The 27,748-nt window shown below is 50.2% G+C and overlaps 2 protein-coding genes across 2 annotated transcripts in view; one reads left to right on the top strand and one right to left on the bottom strand.

Moving 5' to 3' along the window:
• The window catches only part of LOC140428582 (glutathione synthetase-like), a 60,564-nt gene extending 59,476 nt beyond the window's left edge, over positions 1–1,088 (bottom strand). Inside the window, exon 1 of the mRNA XM_072515220.1 lies at positions 956–1,088. Coding sequence (XP_072371321.1) covers positions 956–1,006 — 51 coding nt within the window. The 5' untranslated portion in view covers positions 1,007–1,088. The remainder of the gene's footprint in view (positions 1–955) is intronic.
• A 15,892-nt stretch (positions 1,089–16,980) lies between these two features.
• The window catches only part of LOC140428581 (glutathione synthetase-like), a 160,570-nt gene continuing 149,802 nt past the window's right edge, over positions 16,981–27,748 (top strand). Inside the window, exon 1 of the mRNA XM_072515219.1 lies at positions 16,981–17,059. Within this exon, the coding sequence (XP_072371320.1) occupies positions 17,045–17,059 (15 nt within the window). The 5' untranslated portion in view covers positions 16,981–17,044. The remainder of the gene's footprint in view (positions 17,060–27,748) is intronic.

The raw sequence follows: 27,748 nt of genomic DNA, 5'->3' as shown, positions 1-27,748 counted from the left end.
GCTGCCTCACAGGTCATAGAATCTACAGTGCTGAAGGAGGCCATTTGGCCCAACGAGTCTGCACCGGCCCTTGAAAAGAGCACCCTACCCATGCCCACACCTCCACCCTATCCCCGTAACCCCAGTTAACCTTTTTTGGACACCAAGGGCAATTTAGCATGGCCAGTTCACCTAACCCACACATCTTTTGGACTGTGGGAGGCAACCGGAGCACCCGGGGGAAACCCACGTACACACAGGGAGAACGTGCAAACTCCGCAGACAGTGACCCAAGCCGGGAATCGAACCTGAAGATGTGAAGCAACTGTGCTAACCACTATGCTACCATGCTGTCCAGGGATCCGGGTTAGATTCCCGGTTTGGGTCACTCTGTGTGGAGTCTGCACGTTCCCCTCGTGCCCGCTTGGGTTTCCTCCGGCTTCCTCCCACAAATCCCGAAAGACGTGCTTGTTAGGTGAATTGGACACTCTGAATTCTCCCTCAGTGCACCCGAACAGGTGCCAGAATATGGCGCAGAGGGGATTTTCACCATAACTTCTCACAAACCTACTTGTAACAATAAAGATTATTATTAATCCATCCCATTCACTCTGTATTGCAGAAACACCAAGGGCTGCAAGACAGAATTCCTCCCATGCAGGGGAAGGCCATTCAGCCCATCAAGTCTGCATCAACCCTCCAAAAGTTCACCCCACCTAAACTGCACACCTTTGGACTGAGAGGAAATCAGAGCAACCGCTAAGGAAACACAGTTCAGTCACACTGCAGGGAGGCCCTGGGCAAAGGTCGGCCTTGGCTTCCCTGCAACCTGGGCGGAAGGAGCGGGGATGGGGGTTAAATGGGAAACGTTGTGATTTGCGTTTGACCTTGAGGAGAGGAAAGCAATCCCCCTCACTCTCCAGCCTGCCTCACCGCCCGCGTTATTTTCAGAACTGGAGGATTAGACTGAAGTTACCTCACCGTCCGCCCTCCGGGGCAGACTCAGGCTGGGCAGCCTCCCGTACATCTTTATCCCGCCACCGGCTCCACAACTTGCTCCACCTCAAACACGCCCCCCTCCTGCCCGGGAATGACTGACAGCTCCCCCAGCCACTCACAGCCCGGCCGGCCAGGGGGGCGGGGCGGCTCCGCAGCCACTCACAGCCCGGCCCGCCAGGGGTGGCGGGGAAGCTCTCCCAGCCACTCCCAGCCCGGCAGTGCGGGGGCAGGGCAGTTCCCCCAGCCACTCAGAGCCCGGCCCGCCGGGGGGGGGGCGGGGCAGCTGCACAGCACGGGGGCGGGGCCAGGGCCACTCCTCCAACCAGACCACGCGCATCGCCCACCAGGGGGCGGAGCCTGGCCCCAAGCAGGCCGCGCGCGCTTCGCCCTCCGCCTCCCCCCGTCAGGGGCGGGGCTTGATCCTAAGATGGCTGCGCGCGCATCGCCCGCTGTGTCCCCCCCCCCCGCGCCAGGGGGCGGGGACTGATACCAACCAGGCCGCGCGCGCATCGCCCTCTGCGTCCCCGCCTCAGGGGGCGGAGACTGATTCCCCTCTCCGCAACCAGGCAGCGCGCGCGCATCGCCCGTTCCTGCCGCGCGGAGGGGGGGGGGGGGGGGGGGCGGGGACTGATTCTCCAACCAGGCCGCGCGCGCATCGCCCTCTGAGGACAAAGGCCAAGAAGGGCGGACTGAGGCGGCCCGGGGCGGTGCCGACCCCGCACACACGCGCCGTTGCCAGGGAGACGGGGCTGCCGAGTTACAGGGCACGTGACTCCCTTTGGCCAGGTCGCCAGCGACAGCGCCGCCTCAGGTCGGGCTGAGGTCCGGGAGGCCTGAAGCTCAGGAGAAACAGATAATTGTGCAGCAGGGAGGACAAGAGGGGCCAAAATAAATTTATAATAATAATCTTTATTATTGTTACAAGTAGGCTTACAACAACACTGAAATAAAATTACTGTGAAAGTTAACAATGCTCCAGGATTGGCCTGGTGTCTGCAGTCATTGAGGATTCTGTCTTGTCAATGAAACACTCTGAAGGCTCCAACGCACCCCTCCCTGATCGGCTCAACGCTTTCTATGCCCACTTTGAGCGAGTGCGAGCCCTCCACCCCAGAAGCCGCGGATGAACTTGTATCTGAGATTACCACTGCAGACGTCAGAGCGGCCTTCTCGAACGTCAACCCACGGAAAGCCACTGGCCTGGATGGGGTACCCGGACGAGCACTAAGTCTTGCGCGGATCAGCTGGCGGAGGTATTCGCAGACATCCTCAACCTCTCTTTACAACAATCTGAGGTCCCTATCTGCTTCAAGAAGACAACCATAATCCCTGTACCAAAAAAAAGTCACACAGCGTGCCTTAATGACTATCGTCCAGGGGCTCTGACATCCATCATCATGAAGTGCTTCGAAAGGTTAGTCATGGCACAAATCAACTCCAGCCTCCCAGATTGCCTTGATCCACTACAGTTCGCCTACCGCTGCAACAGGTCCACAGCAGACGCCACCTCCATGACCCTGCACTCTACCCTGGAACACCTCGATAACAAAGACACCTATGTCAGACTCCTATTTATCGACTACAGCTCAGCCTTCAACACCATCATTCCTACGAAGCTCATCTCCAAACTCCGTGGCCTTGGTCTCAGCTCCTCCCTCTGCGACTGGATCCTGAACTTTCTAACCCACAGGCCACAATCAGTAAAGATAGGCAACAACACCTCCTCCACGATCATCCTCAACACCGGTGCCCCAGAAGGCTGCGTCCTCAGCCCCCTACTATACTCCTTATACACCTATGACTGTGTGGCCAAATTCCCCTCCAACTCGATTTTCAAATTTCCTGATGACACCACCGTAGTGGGTCGGATTTCAAACAATGACGAGACAGAGTACAGGAATGAGATAGAGAATCTGGTGAACTGGTGCAACGACAATAATCTCTCCCTCAATGTCAACAAAACAAAGGAGATTGTCATCGACTTCAGGAAACATAGTGGAGAACATGCCCCTGTCTACATCAATGGCAACGAAGTAGAAAGGATCAAGCTTCAGGTTTTTAGGTGTACAGATCACCAACAGTCTGTCTTGGTCCCCCCATGCCGACACTATAGTTAAGAAAGCCCACCAACGACTACTTTCTCAGAAGACTAAGGAAATTTGGCATGTCAGCTACGACCCTCACCAACTTCTACAGATGCACCATAGAAAGCATTCTTTCTGGTTGTATCGCAGCTTGGTATGGAGCCTGCTCTGCCCAAGACTGCAGGAAACTACAAAAGGTTGTGAATGTTGCCCAGTCCATCACGGAAACCAGCCTCCAATCCATCGACTCTATCTATAATTCCCGCTGCCTCGGAAAGGCAGCCAGCATAATTAAGGACCCCACACACCCCAGACATACTCTCTTCCACCTTCTTCCGTCAGGAAAAAGATACCAAAGTTTGAGGTCACGTCCCAACCGACACAAGAACAGCGTCTTCCCTGCTGCCATCAGACTTTTGAATGGACCTACCTCGTATTAAGTCGATCTTTTCTCTACACCTTGCTATAACTGTAACATTATATTCTGTAGTCTCTCCTTCCTTCCCTATGTACAGTATGCATTGTTTGTACAGCGTGCAAGAAACAATACTTTTCACCAGTACATGTGACAATAATACATCAAATCCCTGGAACACTCTCCTCCGTCAGACCCAACTTCCCATCCCCTTCCCAGCACTTTCGCTTGCAATGGCAGAAGGTGCAGCACCTGCCCCTTGACCACCTCCCTCCTAACCGTTCAAGGTTACCCCAGGCACTCCTTTCACAGAGTTTTACAGCACTGAGGGAGGCCATTCGGTCCATCGTGTCTGCACCAGTTCCCAAAAGAGCAACCTGGCTAGTCTCTGTAACCCTCTATATTCATCACTTTGAAATATATATCCAGCTCGCTTGTGAAACCTCCTATGGAATCTGCCTCCACCACTCTCCCAGGCAGCACATTCCAAATCCCAACGTCTCTGGGTAGAGAAGTTTCTCCTTATCTCACTCCAAACTCTCCTGCTGACCATCTTGAAATTGTGACCCCCTCGTCACTGATTTACCCAACTAGTGGAAACTTTACCCTGTCAAAATTGTTCATAATTTTGAACACCTCGATAAGGTCACCTCTTAATCTCTCCGTTCTAAGGAGATCACACCCATTTCGCCACTCTAATAATAATAATCTTTATTATTGTCACTAGTAGGCTTACATTGAAACTGTAATGAAGTCACTGTGAAAATCCCCTAGCCGCCACATTCCGGCACCTTTTCGGGTACACAGAGGGAGAATTCTGAATGTCCAAATTACCTAACAGCACGTCTTTCGGAAGGGGGGTGGGGGGGGGGGGGGGGGTCATTCCTAGGGGCTTCCCCAAGGTTGGGGATTCAAGGGGTCACAAAAACATGGGGCCTGAAAAGGGGTGGGTGAGATCAGGGCCAGCCTTCCAAAATGGAATTTGCTAACAATGAATTTTGGGATATGTGTGAGAACATGAGCATAATAGTTATGAATACCCAAAGCCCATTTAGTAAAGGGGTGTGTGAGAGAAATTCTGCTGTGATAGATGAAATACTTTGGAAAATTGTGGCTGGATAGGCCAAATTGTAAATTAACTTTGGCTTTAGCATGTGCCGTCCACGCAAAGAATTGGAATGGTGTATCCAAGCAAAGAATTGTCGGCATAGGTTTAAGGTACACGGGGCAAGGTTTCAAAGAGATGTACGAGGCAAGTTTTTTACACAGAGGGTAGTGGGTGCCTGGAACTCGCTGCCGGAGGAGGTGATGGAAGCAGGGACGATAGTGACATTTAAGGGGCACCTTGACAAATACATGAATAGGATGGGAATTGAGGGATACGGACCCAGGAAGTGTAGAAGATTTTAGTTTAGACGAGCAGCATGGTCGGCGCAGGTTTGGAGGGCTGAAGGGCCTGTTCCTGTGCTGTACTTTTCTTTGTTCTTTGTTCTAATTCACCACTGATGAATAAGAGGCTACTGTCCATATCAGTTGCTTTTTGGGAGAAACCCCCAAATTCCTTAAGTGATGAATGCTGTCCTCCAGCTTGGGAGGGGATTACATTTTCTGAGCATTTGAATGCACTACACTCAGGCAGAAGAGCATTCCTTTAATCTCATAAAGAATTCAGATAGCAATGTACGACCATTGGAATGTGGAGGCATGGCATACTATAACAGAAATGGATTTAACGAGCGGAAAGGTCCAGGAACGGTTATAGGTACAGATGGTAAAACAATCATTTTGCAGCATGGAAACCAGACTGTTTGGGTCCACTTGCCAAGATTAGTCGGCACAAATTACAAGTTTGCAGATTCAAAAGGAGTTTTTGAACATGCTGAGGAACTAGGTACTTCTCATATACATGTTACAGAATTATGAGGAACAGATCGTGGACGTTGACAGGGTATCTGAAGAGGGACATAGCAGTTCTGATGAACCAGTTGAAGCTATTTGTCCCAAAGAACAACTGCCGAAAGGTGACATTTGCCAGAAGGGGACAGTCACTGGAGGGATGCAACTAACATAGGGAGAGCAGGTATCATTGGGAGAGCTGTGTGGCTAAATTCCCCATCAACTCCATTTTCAAATTTGCTGATGACACCACCGTAGTGGGTCGAATTTCAAACTGATGAGACAGAGTACAGGAATGAGATAGAGAATCTGGTGAACTGGTGCAATGACAATAATCTCTCCTTCAATGTCAACAAAACAAAGGAGATTGTCATTGACTTCAGGAAGCGTAGTGGAGAATATGACCCTGCCTACATCAATGGGAACGAAGTGGAAAGGGTCGAGAGCTTCAAGTTTTTAGATGTCCAGATTACCAACAACCTGTCCTGGTCCCCCCATGCCAACAATATAGTTCAGCAAGCCCACCAACGACTCTACTTTCTCAGAAGACTAAGGCTACTGCAGAAAATACGGAGGCATGGGATTCAGGGTGATTTAGCAGTTTGGATCAGAAATTGGCTAGCTGGAAGAAGACAAAGGGTGGTGGTTGATGGGAAATGTTCAGACTGGAGTCCAGTTACTAGTGGTGTACCACAAGGATCTGTTTTGGGGCCACTGCTGTTTGTCATTTTTATAAATGACCTGGAGGAGGGCGTAGAAGGATGGGTGAGTAAATTTGCAGATTACACTAAAGTCGGTGGAGTTGTGTACAGTGCAGAAGGATGTTACAAGTTACAGAGGGACATAGATAAGCTGCAGAGCTGGGCTGAGAGGTGGCAAATGGAGTTTAATGTAGAGAAGTGTGAGGTGATTCACTTTGGAAGGAATAACAGGAAGACAGAGTACTGGGCTAATGGTAAGATTCTTGGTAGTGTGGATGAGCAGAGAGATCTCGGTGTCCATGTACATAGATCCCTGAACGTTGCCACCCAGGTTGAGAGGGTTGTTAAGAAGGCGTACGGTGTGTTAGCTTTTATTGGTAGAGGGATTGAGTTTCGGAGCCATGAGGTCATGTTACAGCTGTACAAAACTCTGGTGCGGCCGCATTTGGAGTATTGCGTGCAATTCTGGTCGCCGCATTATAGGAAGGATGTGGAAGCATTGGAAAGGGTGCAGAGGAGATTTACCAGAATGTTGCCTGGTATGGAGGGAAGATCTTATGAGGAAAGGCTGAGGGACTTGAGGCTGTTTTCGTTAGAGCGAAGAAGATTAAGAGGTGACTTAATTGGGGCATACAAGATGATTAGAGGATTGGATAGGGTGGACAGTGAGAGCCTTTTTCCTCGGATGGTGATGTCTAGCACGAGGGGACATAGCTTTAAATTGAGGGGAGATAGATATAAGACAGATGTCAGAGGTAGGTTCTTTACTCAGAGAGTAGTAAGGGCATGGAATGCCCTGCCTGCAACAGTAGTGGACTCGCCAACACTAAGGGCATTCAAATGGTCATTGGATAGACAGATGGACAATAAGGGAATAGTGTCGATGTGCTTTAGAGTGGTTTCACAGGTCGGCGCAACATTGAGGGCCGAAGGGCCTGTACTGCGCTGTAATGGTCTATGTTCTATAAATTTGGCATGTCAGCTACGACTGTCACCAACATTTACAGATGCACCATAGAAAGCATTCTTTCTGGTTGTATCACAGCTTGGTATGGATCCTGCTCCACCCAAGACCGCAGGAAACTACAAAAGGTCGTGAATGTAGCCCAATCCATCACGCAAACCAGCTTCCCAACCATTGACTCTGTCTACAATTCGCGCTGCCTCGGAAAGGCAGCCAGCATAATTAAGGACCCCACGCACCCCGGACATTTTCTATTCCACCTTCTTCCGTCAGGAAAAAGATACCAAAGTTTGAGGTCACGTACCAACCGACTCAAGAACAGCGTCTTCTCTACTGCCATCAGACCTTTGAACGGACCGACCTCGTATTAAGTTGATCTTTTCTCTACACCCTAGCTATGACTGTAACATTACATTCTGCAATCTCTCCTTCCTTCCCTCTGTACGGTATGCGTTGTCTGCATAGCATGCATAAGAAACAATACTTTTCACTGTATACTAATACATGTGACAATAATAAATCTAATCTAATCAAAAGGTAAGGCCACCAGAAAATATAAAAACTGGTTGAATGTACAAGATAAAGGGAAAGATGTTCGGCCCATGGATTAGGAACATTAAATACACAAATGGAGAGCACAGAAACGTAGGGCACAATCAGAGAGCCTTGGCTCGCCCGACTCAGTGACGCAACAAGGCCATTAAATTTTGTTAGAGGCCTCTTGCGTGATTTACAACGCTCAGAAAGCATCACAAGATCTAACGAGGCGTCGCGATCTGGGTCTTTGATTTGATTTGATGACAGTCATAGCTAGCTGAGCAAGATTCAGATAGATATTTAATTGAGCCAAAGTGACGAGCGGCTTTCAGCCGAGTGATGGCGGCATTGTACAACAATGGAGTGCGGTTTGGGGTGGTGTATCCAGCAATATTAAGGGTGACCGACAACTCCAGAGACTTTTATTTTGAGTCGCTGGTGGCGGCGGAGGCATTTATGAAGGCAGAAGGCTTGGGACGGAAGTAAAGAGCGGGAGAATGTATATATGTAACTTTGAATAATATTCTTACTTCATGCTGTTATAGAGGTCAAAGATTTTTGTTGTTGTTCTTTGTAGCAATGTTTCTTTAAGAGAAGTATAGATTGTTTTTTTTTCCCTGGGACTGGACGGAAGGGGCGGAAAGGCCTAAGCAGAGGGCCCTGCACGAGCTAACTTAAGTCGGCTAGTGAACTGAGGTATTGTGGGAGGAGGGGCTGCGGTCATTGGAGCCTGGAGAGCAGGTTTCAATGGGCCTAGGAGGTGAGAAAAGGGAGGGGAGGGGGGCAGCACGGTGGCTCAGTGGTAGCACTGCTGTCTCACGGCGCCGAGGTCCCAGGTTTGATCCCGGCTCTGGGTCACTGTCCGTGTGGAGTTTCCACATTCTCCCCGTGTTTGCGTGGGTTTCACCCCCACAACCCAAAGATGTGCAAGGTAGGTGCATTGAACATGGTAAATTGCTCCTTAATTGGTGTGGTGAACCACTGTATTAGGGGATGTAAGGTAGGACCTGCACTACAGGTTCGCCGGTAGCCCTTGCCGGCTGGCTCCGCCCACTAAGAACTGTATAAATATGCATGACCTCCATTGCCCTGCCATTTCGCCAGCTGCAGCAGGAGGCCACGCATCTGACTGCAATAAAGCCACAGTTGTACCCAATCTGCGTCTTTGTGCAATTGATTGCGCATCAATTTATTGCAGTCAGACTTTTCCACAGGATGGATATCAGAATCAAACCTGATCGCCTGCAGCTGGATCCGTACTCGCCCAACGCCAGAAAAGGCTTTACTCACTGGCTAGCATGTTTTGAGGCCTACATCAACGCTGCGGACCCCGTGCCAACGGAGGCTCAGAAGATAAACGTCCTGTACTCCAGACTGAGCTCCAGCGTGTTACCGTTGATCCAAGACGCCATGAATTACGCGAAAGCAATGGAACTCCTTAAAGAACACTATGCTCAAAAGGCGAACACGCTCTTCGCCAGGCATGTACTCGCCACCCGCTCGCAACTACCTGGTGAGTCCATCGAAGACTTCTAGCATGCCCTAATTCCACTCGTCCGGGACTGTGACTGTCAGGCCGTTACGGCCGCTGAACATGCGAACCTCCTCATGTGCGATGCTTTCGTGACGGGGATTGCGTCGGACCGCATCCGAGAACGATTACTGGAAGGGGCCACGCTCAAACTGGCGGAACGAAAACCTTGGCGCTCTCCATGACAGTTGCATCCCGGAATGTACAATCGTACCCTCCCTCCGCGCTGCCCACCCTTCTACTCCTTCCTACCCCTCCTGGACGACCTCCTCAGCTGGAGCCCTGCCTTCCCAATACGCCTGCGCCGCACGCCGATCCGCGCACCCCGGGGGTCCCCGCTGCTACTTCTGCGGTCAGCAGAAGCACCCCCGCCAAAACTGCCCGGCTCGCACTGCCATTTGTAAATCCTGCAGTAAGAAGGGCCACTTTGCGGCTGTGTGCCAAGCCCGTGCAGTCACTGCGATCGCGCCCACTATCGCCCCCTCCCCCATGCCAAACGCACAATGGGAGCTGCCATCTTCTCCACCCGGGGCCATGGGCGCCGCCATCTTGTCCTGACCCCGCAATGGGCGCCGCCATCTTGTCCCGACCCCGCAATGGGCGCCGCCATCTTGTCCCCCACAGGGCCTCCAGACATCCCGAGATCGGAACCCCACACACTCTCCACCCGAAGCATCCGACGACTACCCGCAGCTCGCTTCGTTGACGCTGGACCAATCTCGCCCGCACAACCTGGCCACCGTGTCGACGCCGCTGAAAATCAACGGCTACGCGACTTCGTGCCTGCTGGACTCCAGGAGCACCGAAGGCTTCATACACCCAGGATGCTCCCTCGCGGTCCATCCTGCCAATCAAAGGATCTCCCTAGCCTTCGGATCCCACTCCGTCCCGATCCGAGGCTTCTGTACAGTCACCCTCACTGTCCAGGGCGTAGAATTTAGTAACATTCGTCTCTCTGTCCTTCCTGATCTCTGAACTACCCTCCTATTGGGCCTGGACTTCCAGTGTAATCTCCAGAGCTTCACCCTCAAATTCGGCGGGTCCTTACCCCCCCTTACCGTTTGCGGCCTCGTGACCCTCAAGGTCGATCCCCCCCCCCCTTTTTGCCAATCTAACTGCGAATTGCAAGCCCGTTGCCACCAGGAGCAGACGGTACAGCACCCAGGACAAGACCTTCATCAGGTCCGAAGTCCAGCGGCTGCTTAAGGAGGATATTATCGAGCCCAGCAACAGCCCCTGGAGAGCCCAAGTGGTGGTGGTTAAAACTGGGGAGAAACACAGGATGGTTGTGGACTACAGCCAGACCATCAATCGGTACACACAGCTCAACGCGTACCCCCTCCCATGCATATCTGATATGGTCAATCAGATTGCGCAGTACCGGGTCTTCTCAACAATTGACCTGAAATCCGCCTACCACCAGCTCCCCATCTGGAAGTCGGACCGTCCATACATGGCCTTCGAGGCGGACGGTCGCCTCTACCGCTTCCTTAGGGTCCCTTTCCACGTCACAAATGGGGTCTCGGTCTTCCAAAGGGAGATCGACCAAATGGTCGACCAGTACGGTTTGCGGGCCACCTTTCCGTACTTAGATAATGTTACCATCTGCGGCCAGGACCAGCAGGACCACAATGCCAATCTCGATAAATTCCTCTGCACTGCCACTCTTCTCAACCTGACGTATAACAAAGAGAAGTGTGTGTTCAGCACAACCCGGTTAGCCATTCTCGGCTATGTAGTCCATAACGGACTTCTCGGGCCCGACCCGGACCGCATGCGCCCCCTCATGGAGCTTCCCCTCCCCCACTGCCCCAAGGCTCTCAAACGCTGCCTGGGGTTCTTTTCCTACTACGTCCAGTAGGTCCCAAACTATGCAGACAAGGCCCTCCCACTCATTCAGTCCACCCAATTCCCTCTCGCGGCCGAGGCACAACATGCTTTCGCCCGCATTAGAGCAGACATTGCCAAGGCCGGGATGCGCGCAGTGGATGAGTCACTGCCTTTTCAAGTAGAAAGCGACGCTTCAGACGTCGCCCTTGCCGCCACTCTAAACCAGGCAGGCAGACCCGTGGCATTCTTTTCCCGCACCCTTCATGCCTATGAAATTTGACACTCATCCGTCGAAAAGGAGGCCCAAGCTATCGTTGAAGCTGTGCGGCATTGGAGGCATTACCTGGCCGGTAAGAGATTCACTCTCCTCACTGACCAACGGTCGGTAGCCTTCATGTTCAATAACACACAGCGAGGCAAGATCAAAAATGATAAAATCTTGCGGTGGAGAATCGAGTTCTCCACCTATAATTACGAGATTTTGTACCGCCCCGGTAAACACAACGAGCCCCCAGATGCCCTCTCCCGAGGTACATGTGCCAGCGCACAAGTGGACCAACTCCAGGCCCTTCACGACAGCCTTTGTCACCCAGGGGTCACTCGATTGTACCATCTGGTCAAAGCTCGCAATCTGCCCTACTCCGTCAAGGAAATAAGGACAGTCACCAGGGACTGCCAGGTCTGTGCGGAGTGCAAGCCGCACTTCTACCAGCCGGACCGTGCGTGCTTGGTGAAGGCTTCCGCCCCTTTGAACGCCTCAGCATGGATTTGAAAGGGCCCTCCCCTCCACCGACCGTAACACGTACATTCTCAGTGTGGTCGATGAGTGCTCCAGATTCCCCTTCGCCATCCCATGCCCCGATATGACGTCTGCCACCATCATCAAAGCCCACAACACCATCTTTGCTCTGTTCGGTTTCCCCGCTTACATCCACAGTGACAGGGGATCCTCATTCATGAGCGATGAACTGCATCAGCTACTCCGTCGACCGCTGGGTCATCGACACATGACTCTGGTCGTCCGCCATGCTGTCTCCCGCTGCAGCCTCAGCCCAAGCCTTCTCTGTTCGCCTATTTCTTCCTTTGCGAGCACTGCTGGTCCGCCTCTCCATGCACTGATATAGGATTCCTCTTCACAATTGCATCCACCATCAATTCTCCGAATCAAATCCGACAAAAAATCGGGGGAAAAGGTCCAAAGGTCCGACCTGAGCGGGAGCCACCAAATGTGCGACCTACTCCTTCATAGCCGCCACCGGAAGTCATCGTAAATGTTGCCCTATGGCAGAGGAAACTAAACAGATACGAAGAGTGGGAGAAAGTGCATTGGGTACAGAGAACTGGCCCTAGTGGAGGCAGTAGACATGGCGGGCATAATCTAACCAAAATAAAACAGAATGCGTTCTGGGTGGGAATCTAACAACACTTTTTTTTGGTGGCCCAGTGGAGACCAAACCTCCCACCCCCGAGGCCGTATTCAGTTGCATTTCTTTTTCTAAATGGTGCCCCGATCTCTTGATCCCAGAACCTCCCCAATGCCCCAACTCACCTGGATGGGGTGAGCTTTTACCCAGTTCAGGCGGGATGTGGCTGGTAGATTGCACCTGGAATTTTTTTAATCCAGGATCCTGACTGAAATTTTAAATGGCTAATTGGGAACAGTGCTGTTACAACCCTCACGAGGACCACGGGAAACCATTGTTGACCTGCCCTTGGGAGTCATGGACGATGAGCTTCCTCGATAGGGGGCAGAGGCCACCCAGCTGGAGCTCATTACAAAGTAACATAAAAGCCGGCCTAAAGCAGGGCCTGGTGTGGTTAGTTCTCCCAGCAAGGACTGTACTGGGAGTGGGTTGCTGCCTTGAAGCCCGCCAAATCTGCCTGACTCTGTGGAAATTTTAAGCTCATAGTGAACAGAGCTTCATGCCTGGATACCCGGTAACCGATGCCTAGAGTGGAGGATTTGTACACAAAACAAGCTGGAAGATGTCCCGTCACAAAGCTTGACATGATCCACGTTTTTTTACAGGTGGAGCAAGGCCAGGAACTTTGCGACCATAAACGCACATCAGGGGTTATTTGAATGCACCTGCCTCCCCTTTGGGGTTTAATCGGGCCGGGCGATTTTCCTGCAGGTAACGGAGATTACCTTGCAGGGTTTGCTGAAGGTGGCCTTCTATCTGGACGATGCGCTCATCACAGGCCCACGGAGAAGAAGCATATGAACAACCTGCAGGAAGTGCTCCGGTGATTTTCCCAAGTAGGCGCCCGGGTAAAGAGTAGTAAATGTGTGTTTGGGGCTAGAACGGTGACCTATTTAGGTTATAGGGTCGACAAGGATAGTCTACACCCGGTGGACGGTAAGGTTCGGGTATAAAAGGGGTCCTGACCCCAAAGGACAACACTGAACTCCAGTCGTTCTTAGACCTGGTGAACTACTGTGGGAAGTTCATTGCAAACCTGGCCACTTTATTAGCTCCACTCCACATATTGTTGACGAAGGATCAGGAGTGATTTTGATGCTTCACGGGACAAAGTATTTGCCGGAGTAGAAAAGTAGCTGTCACCACACAGCTACTCACACACTATGATATGGCTTGGTCAGTAATCTTTAAAAATATTTTTATTTTTATTCAACAATGTTACGACACCCTGGGCGAGTGCGCGGTCTATTCCAGCCCTACAGACCCCGAGTCCCACATAAGTGAATTAACCAATAATTTGTGTTTTCCGAAGGTCTTTAACCCTTGACTGCTCCAATGAGTCACCAACACCAGATTATTTAAGTAAAACATAAACAAACTATTTATTAATGCAAAGAGGAAAAGATGAATATATATAAATAAAGAACAGAACAATGGTCTATCAAACTACCTAATCCCAAAACCCCATCCCACCCTCTACCACAAGACTGAGACAAGGTAAGGGTTGGTGGGGATTTAAAAAATGGGGATTAAAGGATATGTTTGAGATGAGTCTTCACTGCTATATTTGCGGCCTCTGGGAAATAGATTTATTCAAGAGGTTCAGGTAAGCGCAATTCTGCCTTCGACCACCAGATGCCGTTTTACCTAAGAGTTCCAGGTCGGTACAATTCCACCCTTCTGGCATGTCTCCATGTCGTAGATTTTATGATCCTATGACCTACACTGGGCAGCACGAGTGAGTAGACACCAACACCCCCCCCCCCTCCCCCCAGGGAGCATCCAGCCCCCCAGCTCCCCAGATGATCCCCAGCCCTAACTCCCCCTCCCCCCTCAACTCCACCTTCACACCCCCTCTCCAACCACAGTGAACCACGTGTGTGACTAACGATGCCCTCTCTGTGTTTCCTCAGGAAAAGCTCTCCCACAATCGGCGGGAGAGGGCCCAGACTGGTGGTGGGGTGTTGGACATCAGAATCCTTACCACCTTCGAGGAGCGGGCCCTGGAGGTCACCGGTGTGGCCGAGGACAGGGCGGTTACCAACACGGAGGCTGGCGGATGCTGCAGAGGTGAGGGACCACCGGGCTCCACCCGGAGGACCTGTCAAATGTGAGTACTGATTGCCTTACTGACTGACCCATCCCTCCCACTGACCACATGTCCATTCTCCCACAGGTCCTCCAGCCAACGGCATCAGCCCATCCCGGGCGGCCCCCTCTCCTGACTCTGAGGAGAACACCTTGGAGGGGAGCTCCGAGGATGAAACTTATAGTCGTAGCACAGCTGTCATCCCCACCCTCCACCAGCGCCGATACACACACCTCGGTGGGAAATGTTAGTGGTCAGGCGTCTGGGGCACAATCTGGTGAGCACCACAATGCTGCTGATGATGCACATCTGGTGGATGCAGGAACCCCCAGATTAGACAGCAGTGGGAGGGCTGCTGGATCCCAGGACATAGCTGGGTCCCAGCCTGATGCTGAGCCTCTGGAAGTGGGTTACCCGGAGCTGATGGAGACGATAGGGAGCAGCCGGGACATTCAGAGGGAGATGTCAGCATCCCTCCAGCAGATCCCTAGCCGCTGGACTATGGGCCACGGGAGCAGGAGATGTCACTGGCAATGGTAGGCAAGGCTGAAACACTGCAGAGCATGTCTCAGTCACTGAGGAGCACCGCCGATGGCCTTGAAGCCATGGTGCAGACATTGGGCAACCGCTAGGGCTAACAGAGCCATATGATGCAGGAGGAGCCGGGGCACGAACCAGCTGCCCCTCCATACCAAGGTGAACCCCAGGGCCCCGTGGGCACCGACCGGGAGGAGGGGAGGCTGAGATCCAACCTGGACTCGGCTCATGGAGTGGTGACGGTGGGTACTAGCTCCCCTGAGTTACTCCCCTCTGATGAGGCCATGCCTCGAGGTCAGCACACGGGTTAGGGCGGCACGGCTTGGCGTCCACTGCCGACAAGTGAGCCGGGGCCCTTCGGCCCCAATGCCCCCCGAGGACGCCCACCAGGGGCTTCGAGGACCATGGAATGAGGCGCATCCTGGGGAAACACCTAGATGTAGTGGTAGAGCTAGGAGGGCCAGACATGTTGAGGATCACTGAGGGCAATGGGGGAGGGGGTGTGTGCGGATAGGTAGGGATTGGGGTGGGGAGGTGGCACCACCGGGAGAGGGGTATTGTACAGCACATTAAACTCCTTTCCGTACAACCATTATGACGCCTCTGTCACTTTCTTTCGCAATGCAGGCTGATCCACAGACCCTTTGCCCATCTCTCTGGGCATCCCCCCTCCACGTGGCACTCACCCACCTCTGGCCGTGGAAATCCCCGGAGCTGTGTCCCATCCCCTGGATGTTTGGATGTTGCGTGTGTGATGTTGCCTCCCGCAGTGTTCAAGCACAGTGTCCAGGCATCAAGGTCTGATTGGGATGCTCGGCAATGACACCCACATGCTACATGGACTGTCCCCCCATGGGTATCCACTTGGCGTGTGTGAAGTGCTCAACTAACCACGATTGCCAATTCCCTATCAGCAATAGCCTTCAGCCACGCGGCCAGAGGCCTCAGCAATCAGTGGTGTAATGTTCTTTGATTATGCTGATGTTGAATCTTGATGAGGTAGTGTTAACCAAGAACATTAGATTTTGTTTTACAACAAAACTATTTATTATGAACACTACTCTAAATGATTACTGTAATGTCTAAGATTAATACAGTTGGAAATAATGGTCTAACACTAACATACATTAAGATACAACAGAGCTACTCTAATATGCGACTGCTATGAACTCCCTACTAACACCTTGTGATGGAACACATGGTGCGTTTGGGTCACGTGCCTGAATACTCGTACCACCTGCTGGTTGGATGCTAGAACTACAACAGCCCGCGAGCAAAGGTGGCTACTCACCTCCTGGGCTCCCCACAGAAGCCGTTCCACCAGGTTCACGTTTTTCAAAAGGAGTACTAATCGGCACCTGTGTGACCACTTGCTGGAAGGCCGCTGAATGACCTGAGGCCACTGTTATGGGGTCGTTCTCGTTAATGGTATGCAAATGGGGCTTAAGTGGTGATAATTGGTTTCTCGCCATGCGACAGCGGGCTCCCGATTTCGCCTATGGGAACAGGCCGGTTGCATTGCAAACTGTTTGGAACCCAGTGCAGATCTCCTTTTGGCCTCTCCCGCTATTCACCAGCCTCGTTACGCTTGAGCGAAAGTGCAATGAGGCCGGAGAATCGCACCCTATTTTTTTTCTTACAATTGGGTCTTTTTTCTTTTTAAATTTCGAGTGCCCAATTCATTTTTTCCAATTAAGGGGCAATTTAGCGTGGCCAGTCCACCTACCCTGCACATCTTTGGGTTGTGGGGGCGGAACTCACGCAAACACGGGGAGAATGTGCAAACTCCACACGGACAGTGACCCAGAGCCGGGATCGAACCTGGGACCTCGACGACGTGAGGCAGCAGTGCAAATTCACTGCGCCATAATTGGATCTTTTGACAACAAGCATCAGTGTTCTTCCCTGCACCACCTCCATCACTTGATTGGCTCCCTTACTTATTTTTCTCCTCGGCACTCCCCCAGTCTTGCATTGGAGTGTCAGTCGTGATCTGACACTCAAGCCTCTGGAGTGTGATTCAAACTCATCCCTTCTGGCTCAGACAAGAGAACTGAGATGCAGCATCCTGAGGTATTCAAAACTGTAAATAGATAGGGAGCAACTGTTTATTTTTGTGGGTGATGCAGTGACCAGAGGAGACAGGTTTAAGTTTTAAAAAATTGGGGAGAGATGAGACATTTCTTGACACAGCAAGTAGATGTGATCTGGAATGCACTTCCTAAAGGGTGTGGAAGTAAATTCAATTGTGCGTTAAGAAAGGGAACTGGATATAGATTTGAAAAGGAAACATTTTCGTAGCAATGGGAAAAGAGTGGGCAGCTGAACCGATAGGATGAAGCTTTGAAAGAACCATCATGACTTTGATAGAATGGCCACTTTGTGGTGCTTTCTGTCCTGATTGATTGAATTTTTAAAAGTTTGTTGTAGTCAAGATAGGGTCGATAGCCATTCTAAGTTGCTCTGGAGTTTCTGGGAATTGAAGTATAATCGATCTCCTGGGAATTGCTGTGAGAAACCCTAAATTGTTTTAATTGCCTTTGCGGGCGGCACGGTGGTGCAATGGTTAGCACTGCTGCCTCACGGCGCTGAGGACCCAGGTTCAATCCCGGCACTGTCCGTGTGGAGTTTGCACATTCTCCCCGTGTCTGCGTGGGTCTCATCCCCATAACCCAAAGATGTGCAGGCTAGGTGGATTGGCCGCACTAAATTGCCCCTGAATTGGAAAATAAAGGAATTGGGTACTCTAAATTTATTTTTGAAACATTTAAATAAATAAATAAATAATTCCCACATGTATTATATTAACAGTTGGAAATGGAGGAGGAAGACTGAATGATTGGAGATCATGTGCTAAAGCCACTAGGTATATTGTCACCCAGACTTTGCAATCCAGTTCAAGGCGTATTCTGATAAAATTTGATCACTGCCTCCTCCAAAGTGCATTATTTTAATTATGCAGTTCAAAACCCGGCTGACTGTCTGCGACCTGCTAGCTGGTTGGACTGGTTTATCATCAAACCCACTAAGCTTCCTCAGGGCCTTTGAGCTTCATAAATTGTATGAATGTAATTTATGGAGTATGCATGTCATCTATTTATTGAATTGTGCAATTGTTTATATTAAATTTTAGCCTCCATCGTCATCCCACTTAAATCCAGTCCAATTCTGAGAAACCGTCGACACAGAATCCACTTTAAACAGAGTTGTTAGGTTGTGGAGCTCTCAAGGTTTGTGATTATTATAACCCCCCTCGAGATGCACGGGGACGACCCAATCGCTCTCCCCCGGGGGCTGGTGGAGTACGGGCTGCCCCGCTGAGGGGCGGGGGCCCAACAGCGCGGCACATTAAAATGCACAGGTAAAAGCCGGGCAGGAAGGGAACGGCATCTTCGGATGGCCCCAGCTGGGACTAGTTGTACTCCCCGCCGCTTTGCGGTTAGTATTTCCTTTTGGAATAAACCAATCTGCTTTAAACCCTTTCAGTACTCCTCTGATTGTAAGAGTGACTCAGGCAGAGGTTTTGTCAATGTTCAAGATGAGTTTGCCAGGTAAAGGACGCATAAAGGAGGGTAGGAACAAGGTGAGTAAACATGATTAGGAATCTGTTTGCCTGAAGGTAAGCAATTAGCATAGAATGGTTGGAGAAAAATCACCTTCCTCCAGGCAGCACGGTAGCACAGTGGTTAGCACTGTTGCTTCACAGCGCCAGGGACCCAGATTCGATTCCTGGCTTGATCGCTGCCTGTGCGGAATCTGCACGTTCTCCTCGTGTCTGCGTGGGTTTCCTCTGGGTACTCCGGTTTCCTCCCACAAGTCCCAAAAGACATGCTGTTAGCTGAATTGGACATTCTGAATTCTCCCTCTGTGTACCCGAACTGCTGCTGGAGTGTGGCAACTAGCGGCTTTTCACAGTAACTTTATTGCAGTTGTCGCCATCTGGGATGGCCACTTCCAGAATACAAAATGGACATTTGCAAAGATTGCAGGGAAAAATGGACAATGTTAAGAAAGCAGGCAGGCACAGAGCCTGTCTGCATATTGGAGAAACAGCTCCCAGATGAGACTGAAACTACAGGCCCATTAGCATATGGATGGCCCATCTCCGGGAACAAAGGAAGATACTTAAGTAACCGATCTGGCCCCAGACCTCGCGGCGCCAGTTCCCCAAACCGAAAGCAGAAAACAAAGCAGGCCAACGGCCACCTAGGACACGCCCAGCCATCAGGGCACCCACCCCTTTATTGGTCAGGATCAATGCGAATGATCAAGAAATGGCCCAATTGATTGGGGCCAAGTTCAAGGCCCGCCCAAAAGCGCGCGAAGACCCCTTCGGGTATAAGAAGAAGGCCCCGAGAGAGAATCGCTCTCTTAGAATCGGCTCTCACAGCGGAGAGACCCTTCCACCAGCTACACCAGAAGCAAGTAAGTCCAACGTCAACACTCGCTACCAGACGGACGACCTTAGCTGTTCCCCTCTACCACTTCGACCCCATCAGCCTCATAACCGAACAACGGCCATTGTTCCTCTGACTGAGTGGGCGCCCGAAGCTAAGTGTAGGTTTTAGCAGTCGTGATAGTTCAGTCTGAAGTATTTCCTGCATGAGTAAATATTGCTGTGTATATAAATAAATAGTACTGACTTTGAACTAACTAACTGGTGTACCGACTCTTTGATCAGTATTCGGGTTTGAACCTTGTGGCGGTATCGAAAGATACCTGGCGACTCTAAAGCAAACGTAATTAGAATTAAGGAAGCCAACCATATTGACCGCCATATTTAGAAACAACCAAAGAGAGCAACACAGTGTTAATATGAGCCTAGTTGTGACAATAAAGATTATTATAAAAGATTATTATAAACTGGAGCTCATCCAAAACTCACAGCTGGTCCCATCCACCCATCACTCCTGTGAATATTGACTTCTCCTCGAGAAGTGCCTCAGTTTCTAAATAGCCTTTTCTGATGCCTCGAGTAATATGCTGGAGGCTTCCAGTAGTTACCAAAGTGGTTTATTGATGAAAGGCAAAGTTAGCCAAGGAACACACACATAATACTATACAACAGATCTCAACACATTGGCTCCCTGGTCTACACTGCCTGGGATCCTGCTCCCAGGGCCCCGCCCAAATACCCCATTGGCCAGGACTTGCTTGTTCCCACGCGGTTGGCCCCGAGCTCATTGCGTGGTCCTGGTCCTTAAAGGGGCCACACTCCCACACCATTCTTGTGCTCAGATACCTCTGGCTTCACACCCCGGGGGCGGGATTCTCGATCACCGACGGCGAAATCGCGTTCGGCGATTGGCCGAAAAATCCCCGTTCACGACCAAATCGGGGGTGGCGCCACTATCGCCATGCTCCGTCCTCTCCAATGCGGCCTACTCTCCGAGTTGCCTGAGGCTTGCCCCACGATGCTCTGCCCGCGACCAGCCGAGTTCTCAACGGCGTCGAGCGCGTGTGGTCTCATCCGTCAGGAACTCGGCGTGGCGGCTGCGGACTCAGTCCAGCACCGCCAGTCGGGGGGAGGGCCGATCCACAGGCAGGGGGGACTTTATCGGCAGCTGGGGGCACTGTTGTGGGGTGGTCCGGGGCTCGCGCGCCGGCCAAAGGGCGACACTGATTTGCAGGCCGGGTCCGCGAGCGGCTGCCGCCATGTTGCTCGCCGCGGTCGCTGCAGGCCGCCACCGTGCGCATGCACGGCTACGGACCCGGCGATTCTCCAGGCCATATCGGCAGCTAGAGCCGGGTGCTCTAGGCTGCCGGCATGCTAGCCCCCAGCTACACGGAGGATCGGTGGCCGTTTTGCGCTGAATTTATGGGCGTACGACGCCACCGTTCCCACGCCGGCACGAGGACATAGCCTCACAATCAGAGAATCCAGCCCCCGATCTCTGAAACCATTTCCACTTCTGTGAGATCCCTTTGCTCCTAAGATTTTCTTTGCTTCACCATTGATGGCTCTGCCTTCAGCTGCCTTGATCCTAAATGCTGCGATGAACTTCCTGAACGTTTCCATCTCTCTATCCCTCTCTTCCGTTAAAATGTCCCCTAAAACCCTACCTCTTTGAAAGCATTTTTTTACCTGCCCCAATACGTTCTTTGCATGTCAATTGTTTTTTGAATGTCAAATGTTTTTTGATAGCTCTCTGTGAGACCTCTCGGAATATTTTACTATGTTAAAGTGGCTGTATAAATCAAGCTGTTGTGTGTTTCAATGTCTTGTTTGAGGTAACTATTCCAATCCCACATTTGTGTAAATGCAAATTTCAGTGCTTTGAACCCGAGTCATTTATATGAGTTCAGAACACTGGATCCTGAGACATTGATTCCGAGCAAAACCTTTCCATTCTCACCTCTGTACCCTTTGACATGTATATTCACTCTCTTGACTCAGTAATTAATGGGCTGGATTCTCCGATTTTGGTGCTATGTCCGAATGATCCGTGGCTTTTTATGTCAAAAGACCGGCAGTGCCCAGCATCGATCCTGCGGTGAGGGGCTAGCGTTATGGGCCAGGGTTTAGAGAACCCCAACGTGTATCATGGAATTCACCTGACCCAGAACTTTTAATAGTGGTATGGGGAGCACACGGCCCACTCCACATGTGTGATACAGCAGAAATGGAGAAGTATTTTTTAAAGCAAAACAATGTTTATTCTATAAGCTAAAGTAACCTTTTTAAAACATACAGAGTTGTTAGGTTGTGGAGCTCTCAAGGTTTGTGATTATTATAACCCCCCTCGAGATGCACGGGGACGACCCAATCGCTCTCCCCCGGGGGCTGGTGGAGTACGGGCTGCCCCGCTGAGGGGCGGGGGCCCAACAGCACGGCATATTAAAATGCACAGGTAAAAGCCGGGCAGGAAGGGAACGGCATCTTCGGATGGCCCCAGCTGGGACTAGTTGTACTCCCCGCCGCTTTGCAGTTAGTATTTCCTTTTGGAATAAACCAATCTGCTTTAAACCCTTTCAGGACTCCTCTGATTGTAAGAGTGACTCAGGCAGAGGTTTTGTCAATGTTCAAGATGAGTTTGCCAGGTAAAGGACGCATAAAGGAGGGTAGGAACAAGGTGAGTAAACATGATTAGGAATCTGTTTGCCTGGAGGTAAGCAATTAGCATAGAATGGTTGGAGAAAAATCACCTTCCTCCAGGCAGCACGGTAGCACAGTGGTTAGCACTGTTGCTTCACAGCGCCAGGGACCCAGATTCGATTCCTGGCTTGATCGCTGCCTGTGCGGAATCTGCACGTTCTCCTCGTGTCTGCGTGGGTTTCCTCTGGGTACTCCGGTTTCCTCCCACAAGTCCCAAAAGACATGCTGTTAGCTGAATTGGACATTCTGAATTCTCCCTCGGTGTACCCGAACTGCTGCTGGAGTGTGGCAACTAGCGGCTTTTCACAGTAACTTCATTGCAGTTGTCGCCATCTGGGATGGCCACTTCCAGAATACAAAATGGACATTTGCAAAGATTGCAGGGAAAAATGGACAATGTTAAGAAAGCAGGCAGGCACAGAGCCTGTCTGCATATTGGAGAAACAGCTCCCAGACGAGACTGAAACTACAGGCCCATTAGCATATGGATGGGCCATCTCCGGGAACAAAGGAAGATACTGAAGTAACCGATCTGGCCCCAGACCTCGCGGCGCCAGTTCCCCAAACCGAAAGCAGGAAACAAAGCAGGCCAAGGGCCACCTAGGACACGCCCAGCCATCAGGGCACCCACCCCTTTATTGGTCAGGATCAATGCGAATGATCAAGAAATGGCCCAATTGATTGGGGCCAAGTTCAAGGCCCGCCCAAAAGCGCGCGAAGACCCCTTCGGGTATAAGAAGAAGGCCCCGAGAGAGAATCGCTCTCTTAGAATCGGCTCTCAAAGCGGAGAGACCCTTCCACCAGCTACACCAGAAGCAAGTAAGCCCAAGGTCAACACTCGCTACCAGACGGACAACCTTAGCTGTTCCCCTTCACCACTTCGACCCCATCAGCCTCATAACCGAACAACGGCCATTGTTCCTCTGACTGAGTGGGCGCCCGAAGCTAAGTGTAGGTTTTAGCAGTCGTGATAGTTCAGTCTGAAGTATTTCCTGCATGAGTAAATATTGCTGTGTATATAAATAAATAGTACTGACTTTGAACTAACTAACTGGTGTACCGACTCTTTGATCAGTATTCGGGTTTGAACCTTGTGGCGGTATCGAAAGATACCTGGCGACTCTAAAGCAAACGTAATTAGAATTAAGAAAGCCAACCATATTGACCGCCATATTTAGAAACAACCAAAGAGAGCAACACAGTGTTAATATGAGCCTAGTTGTGACAATAAAGATTATTATAAAAGATTATTATAAACTGGAGCTCATCCAAAACTCACAGCTGGTCCCATCCACCCATCACTCCTGTAAATATTGACTTCTCCTCTATAAGACCATAAGACCATAAGACATAGGAGCGGAGGTAAGGCCATTCGGCCCATCGAGTCCACTCCGCCATTCAATCATGGCTGATTTCAACACCATTTACCCGCTCTCTCTCCATAGCCCTTAATTCCTTGAGAAATCAAGAATTTATCAACTTCTGTCTTAAAGACACTCAACGTCCCGGCCTCCACCGCCCTCTGTGGCAATCAATTCCACAGACCCACCACTCTCTGGCTGAAGAAATTTCTCTTAATCTCTGTTCTAAAGTGACTCCCTTTTATTCTAAGGCTGTGCCCCCGGGTCCTAGTCTCCCCTGCTAATGGAAACAACTTCCCTACATCCACCCTATCTAAGCCATTCATTATCTTGTAAGTTTCTATTAGATCTCCCCTCAACCTCCTAAACTCCAATGAATATAATCCCAGGATCCTCAGACGTTCATCGTATGTTAGGCCTACCATTCCTGGGATCATCCGTGTGAATCTCCGCTGGACCCGCTCCAGTGCCAGTATGTCCTTCCTGAGGTGTGGGGCCCAAAATTGCTCACAGTATTCTAAATGGGGCCTAACTAATACTTTATAAAGCTTCAGAAGTACATCCCTGCTTTTATATTCCAAGCCTCTTGAGATGAATGACAACATTGCATTTGCTTTCTTAAATACGGACTCAACCTGCAAGTTTACCTTTAGAGAATCCTGGACTAGGACTCCCAAGTCCCTTTGCACTTCAGCATTATGAATTTTGTCACCGTTTAGAAAATAGTCCATGCCTCTATTCTTTTTTCCAAAGTGCAAGACCTCGCACTTGCCCACGTTGAATTTCATCAGCCATTTCTTGGACCACTAAACTGTCTAAATCTTTCTGCAGCCTCCCCAGCTCCTCCATACTACCTGCCCCTCCACCTATCTTTGTATCATCGGCAAACTTAGCCAGAATGCCCCCAGTCCCGTCATCTAGATCGTTAATATATAAAGAGAACAGCTGTGGCCCCAACACTGAACCCTGCGGGACACCACTCGTCACCGGTTGCCATTCCGAAAAAGAACCTTTTATCCCAACTCTCTGCCTTCTGCCTGACAGCCAATCGTCAATCCATGTTAGTACCTTGCCTCGAATACCATGGGCCCTTATTTTACTCAGCAGTCTCCCGTGAGGCACCTTATCAAAGGCCTTTTGGAAGTCAAGATAGATAACATCCATTGGCTCTCCTTGGTCTAACCTATTTGTTATCTCTTCAAAGAACTCTAACAGGTTTGTCAGGCACGACCTCCCCTTACTAAATCCATGCTGACTTGTCCTAATCTGACCCGGCACTTCCAAGAATTTAGAAATCTCATCCTTAACAATGGATTCTAGAATCTTGCCAACAACCGAGGTTAGGCTAATTGGCCTATAATTTTCCATCTTTTTCCTTGTTCCCTTCTTGAACAGGGGGGTTACAACAGCGATTTTCCAATCCTCTGGGACTTTCCCGGACTCCAGTGACTTTTGAAAGATCATAACTAATGCCTCCACTATTTCTTCAGCTATCTCCTTTCGAATTCTAGGATGTAGTCCATCTGGGCCCGGAGATTTATCAATTTTTAGACCTCTTAGTTTCTCTTGCACTTTCTCCTTTGTGATGGCTACCATATTCAACTCTGCCCCCTGACTCTCCGGAATTGTTGGGATATTACTCATGTCTTCTAATTTGAAGACTGACGCAAAGTACTTATTTAGTTCCTCAGCTATTTCCTTGTCTCCCATCACAAAATTACCAGTGTCATTTTGGAGCGGCCCAATGTCAACCTTTGCCTCCCGTTTGTTTTTAATGTATTTAAAGAAACTTTTACTATCATTCCTAATGTTACTGGCTAGCCTACCTTCATATTTGATCCTCTCTTTCCTTATTTCTCTCTTTGTTATCCTCTGTTTGTTTTTGTAGCCTTCCCAATCTTCTGACTTCCCACTACTCTTTGCCACATTATAGGCTTTCTCTTTTGCTTTGATGCATTCCCTAACTTCTTTTGTCAGCCATGGCTGCCTAATCCCCCCTCTGATAACCTTTCTTTTCTTTGGGATGAACCTCTGCACTGTGTCCTCAATTACTCCCAGAAACTCCTGCCATTGCTGTTCTACTGTCTTTCCCACTAGGCTCTGCTCCCAGTCGATTTTCGTCAGTTCCTCCCTCATGCCCCTGTAGTTACCTTTATTTAACTGTAACACCTTTACATCTGATTCTACCTTCCTTCTTTCAAATTGGAGATTGAATTCTATCATATTATGATCACTGCCTCCTAAGTGCTCCCTTACTTTAAGATCTTTAATCAAGTCTGGCTCATTACATAACACTAAGTCCAGAATGGCCTGTTCCCTCGTGGGCTCCATCACAAGCTGTTCCAAAAAGCCCTCCGGTAAACATTCAATGAATTCCCTTTCCTTGGGTCCACTGGCAGCATTATTTACCCAGTCCACCTGCATATTGAAGTCCCCCATGATCACTGTGACCTTGCCTTTCTGACATGCACTTTCTATTTCGTGGTGCATTTTGTGCCCCCGGTCCTGACCACTGTTAGGAGGCCTGTACACAACTCCCATTATGTTTTTTTTGCCTTTGTGGTTCCTCAACTCTACCCACACAGACTCCACATCATCTGACCCTGTGTCATTCAGTGCTATTGATTTAATTTCATTCCTAATTAACAAGGCAACCCCGCCCCCTCTGCCCACCTCCCTGTCTTTTCGATAGGTTGTGAATCCCTGGATGTTTAAATGCCAGTCCTGAACCCCCTGCAACAAGGTCTCTGTGATGCCTACCACATCATACCTGCCAGTCACAATCTGGGCCACAAGCTCATCTACCTTGTTCTGTACACTGCGCGCATTTAAATATAGCACCTTTAATTCTCTATTGACCGTCCCTTTTTGTTTCCTTAGTGTGGTGGACCTTGGTTTTCTGAGCCTTTCCATACACTGTGTCATATTTTGTGGGATGGGGACTATCGTAACCTCTCCTGAGTTTTGTCTTTTCGTGCTTTTTTGTATTCCTAAGCAGCTACGCTTCCCACTGATTACTTCACCTCTTGGTTCCCTGACTTTCCCTTCCCTCCCAATCTTTAGTTTAAAGTCCTATTGACCACCCTATTTATTCTTTTCGCCAGAACACTGGTCCCAGCTCGGTTCAGGTGGAGACCATCCCAACGGTATAGGTCCCCTCTGTCCCAAAACTGATGCCAGTGTCCCATGAAAAGGAACCCCTCTTTCCCACACCACTCTTTCAGCCACGTGTTATCTTCCCTTATTCTTGCCTCCCTATGCCAATTTGCACATGGCTCGGGCAGTAATCCAGAGATTACGACCCTTGAGGACCTGTTTTTTAATTTGAACCCTAGCTCTTTATAATCTCTAAACAGGTCCTCTTTCCTAGACTTGCCTATGTTGTTGGTACCGACATGGACCACAACAACTGGATCCTCCCCCTCCCTCTCCAGTATCCTTTCAAGCCGGTCAGAGATGTCCCACACCCTAGCACCGGGCAGGCAACATACCATGCGGGACTCTTTATCCTGCTCACAAAGGATACTATCTGTCCCCCTGATAATAGAATCCCCTACAACTATAACTTGCCTATTTACTCCCTCCCCTTGAATGGCCTGCTGAACCATGGTGCCTTGGTCAGCTGACTCATCCTTCCTGCAGCCCTGTTCGCCATCCACACAGGGAGCAAGTGCCTCATACCTGTTGGACAAAGTCAAGGGCTGAGGCTCCTGAGTTCCTGACTGCTGGTTCCCTTTACCTGCCTGACTTGCAGTCACAGCCTGCTGTCCCTGGCCACTGGCAGGATTTAAACTACTTACTCTGACAGGTGTGACTGCCTCCTGAAACACAGTGTCCAGGTAAGTCTCCCCCTCCCGGATGTGCCTCAGTGTTTGAAGCTCAGACTCCAGCTCATCAACTCTGAGCCGGAGCTCTTCGAGCAGCCAACACTTACTGCAGATGTGGTCGCTGCAGCTCGCAATGGGATCTGCCAGCTCCCACATCAAGCAGCTCAAGCACATCACCTGACCAGCCATCACTAATTAATTAATTAGTTTAATTTAAGTTTATGAGTTTAGCTGTGTTTTTTTTAAAATTTGGGGCAGATTTGCTATCAACCACTCAGATCACAGCTTCCCTCTGACGTCACTTTTGGAAAAAAAACTGGAAAACAGGAAGTTTCCGTTAGGTTTTTATACTCACAGAGACTGCTCCTCCTCCTCCAAACGGCTCCCGAAATTAGGCCCGAAGAAAGAGAGAGAACAAAACAGTAGGGAAAAAGCACCTTCTCCCACTCTTCACCGAATTACCTCACTGCACCAAATT

The sequence above is a fragment of the Scyliorhinus torazame genome, chromosome 8 (assembly GCF_047496885.1).
Source record: "Scyliorhinus torazame isolate Kashiwa2021f chromosome 8, sScyTor2.1, whole genome shotgun sequence".
NCBI classification, from domain to species: Eukaryota; Metazoa; Chordata; class Chondrichthyes; order Carcharhiniformes; family Scyliorhinidae; genus Scyliorhinus; species Scyliorhinus torazame.
Note: the sequence above shows the minus strand (reverse complement) of the source record. Positions and strands in the feature narration are given on the sequence as shown.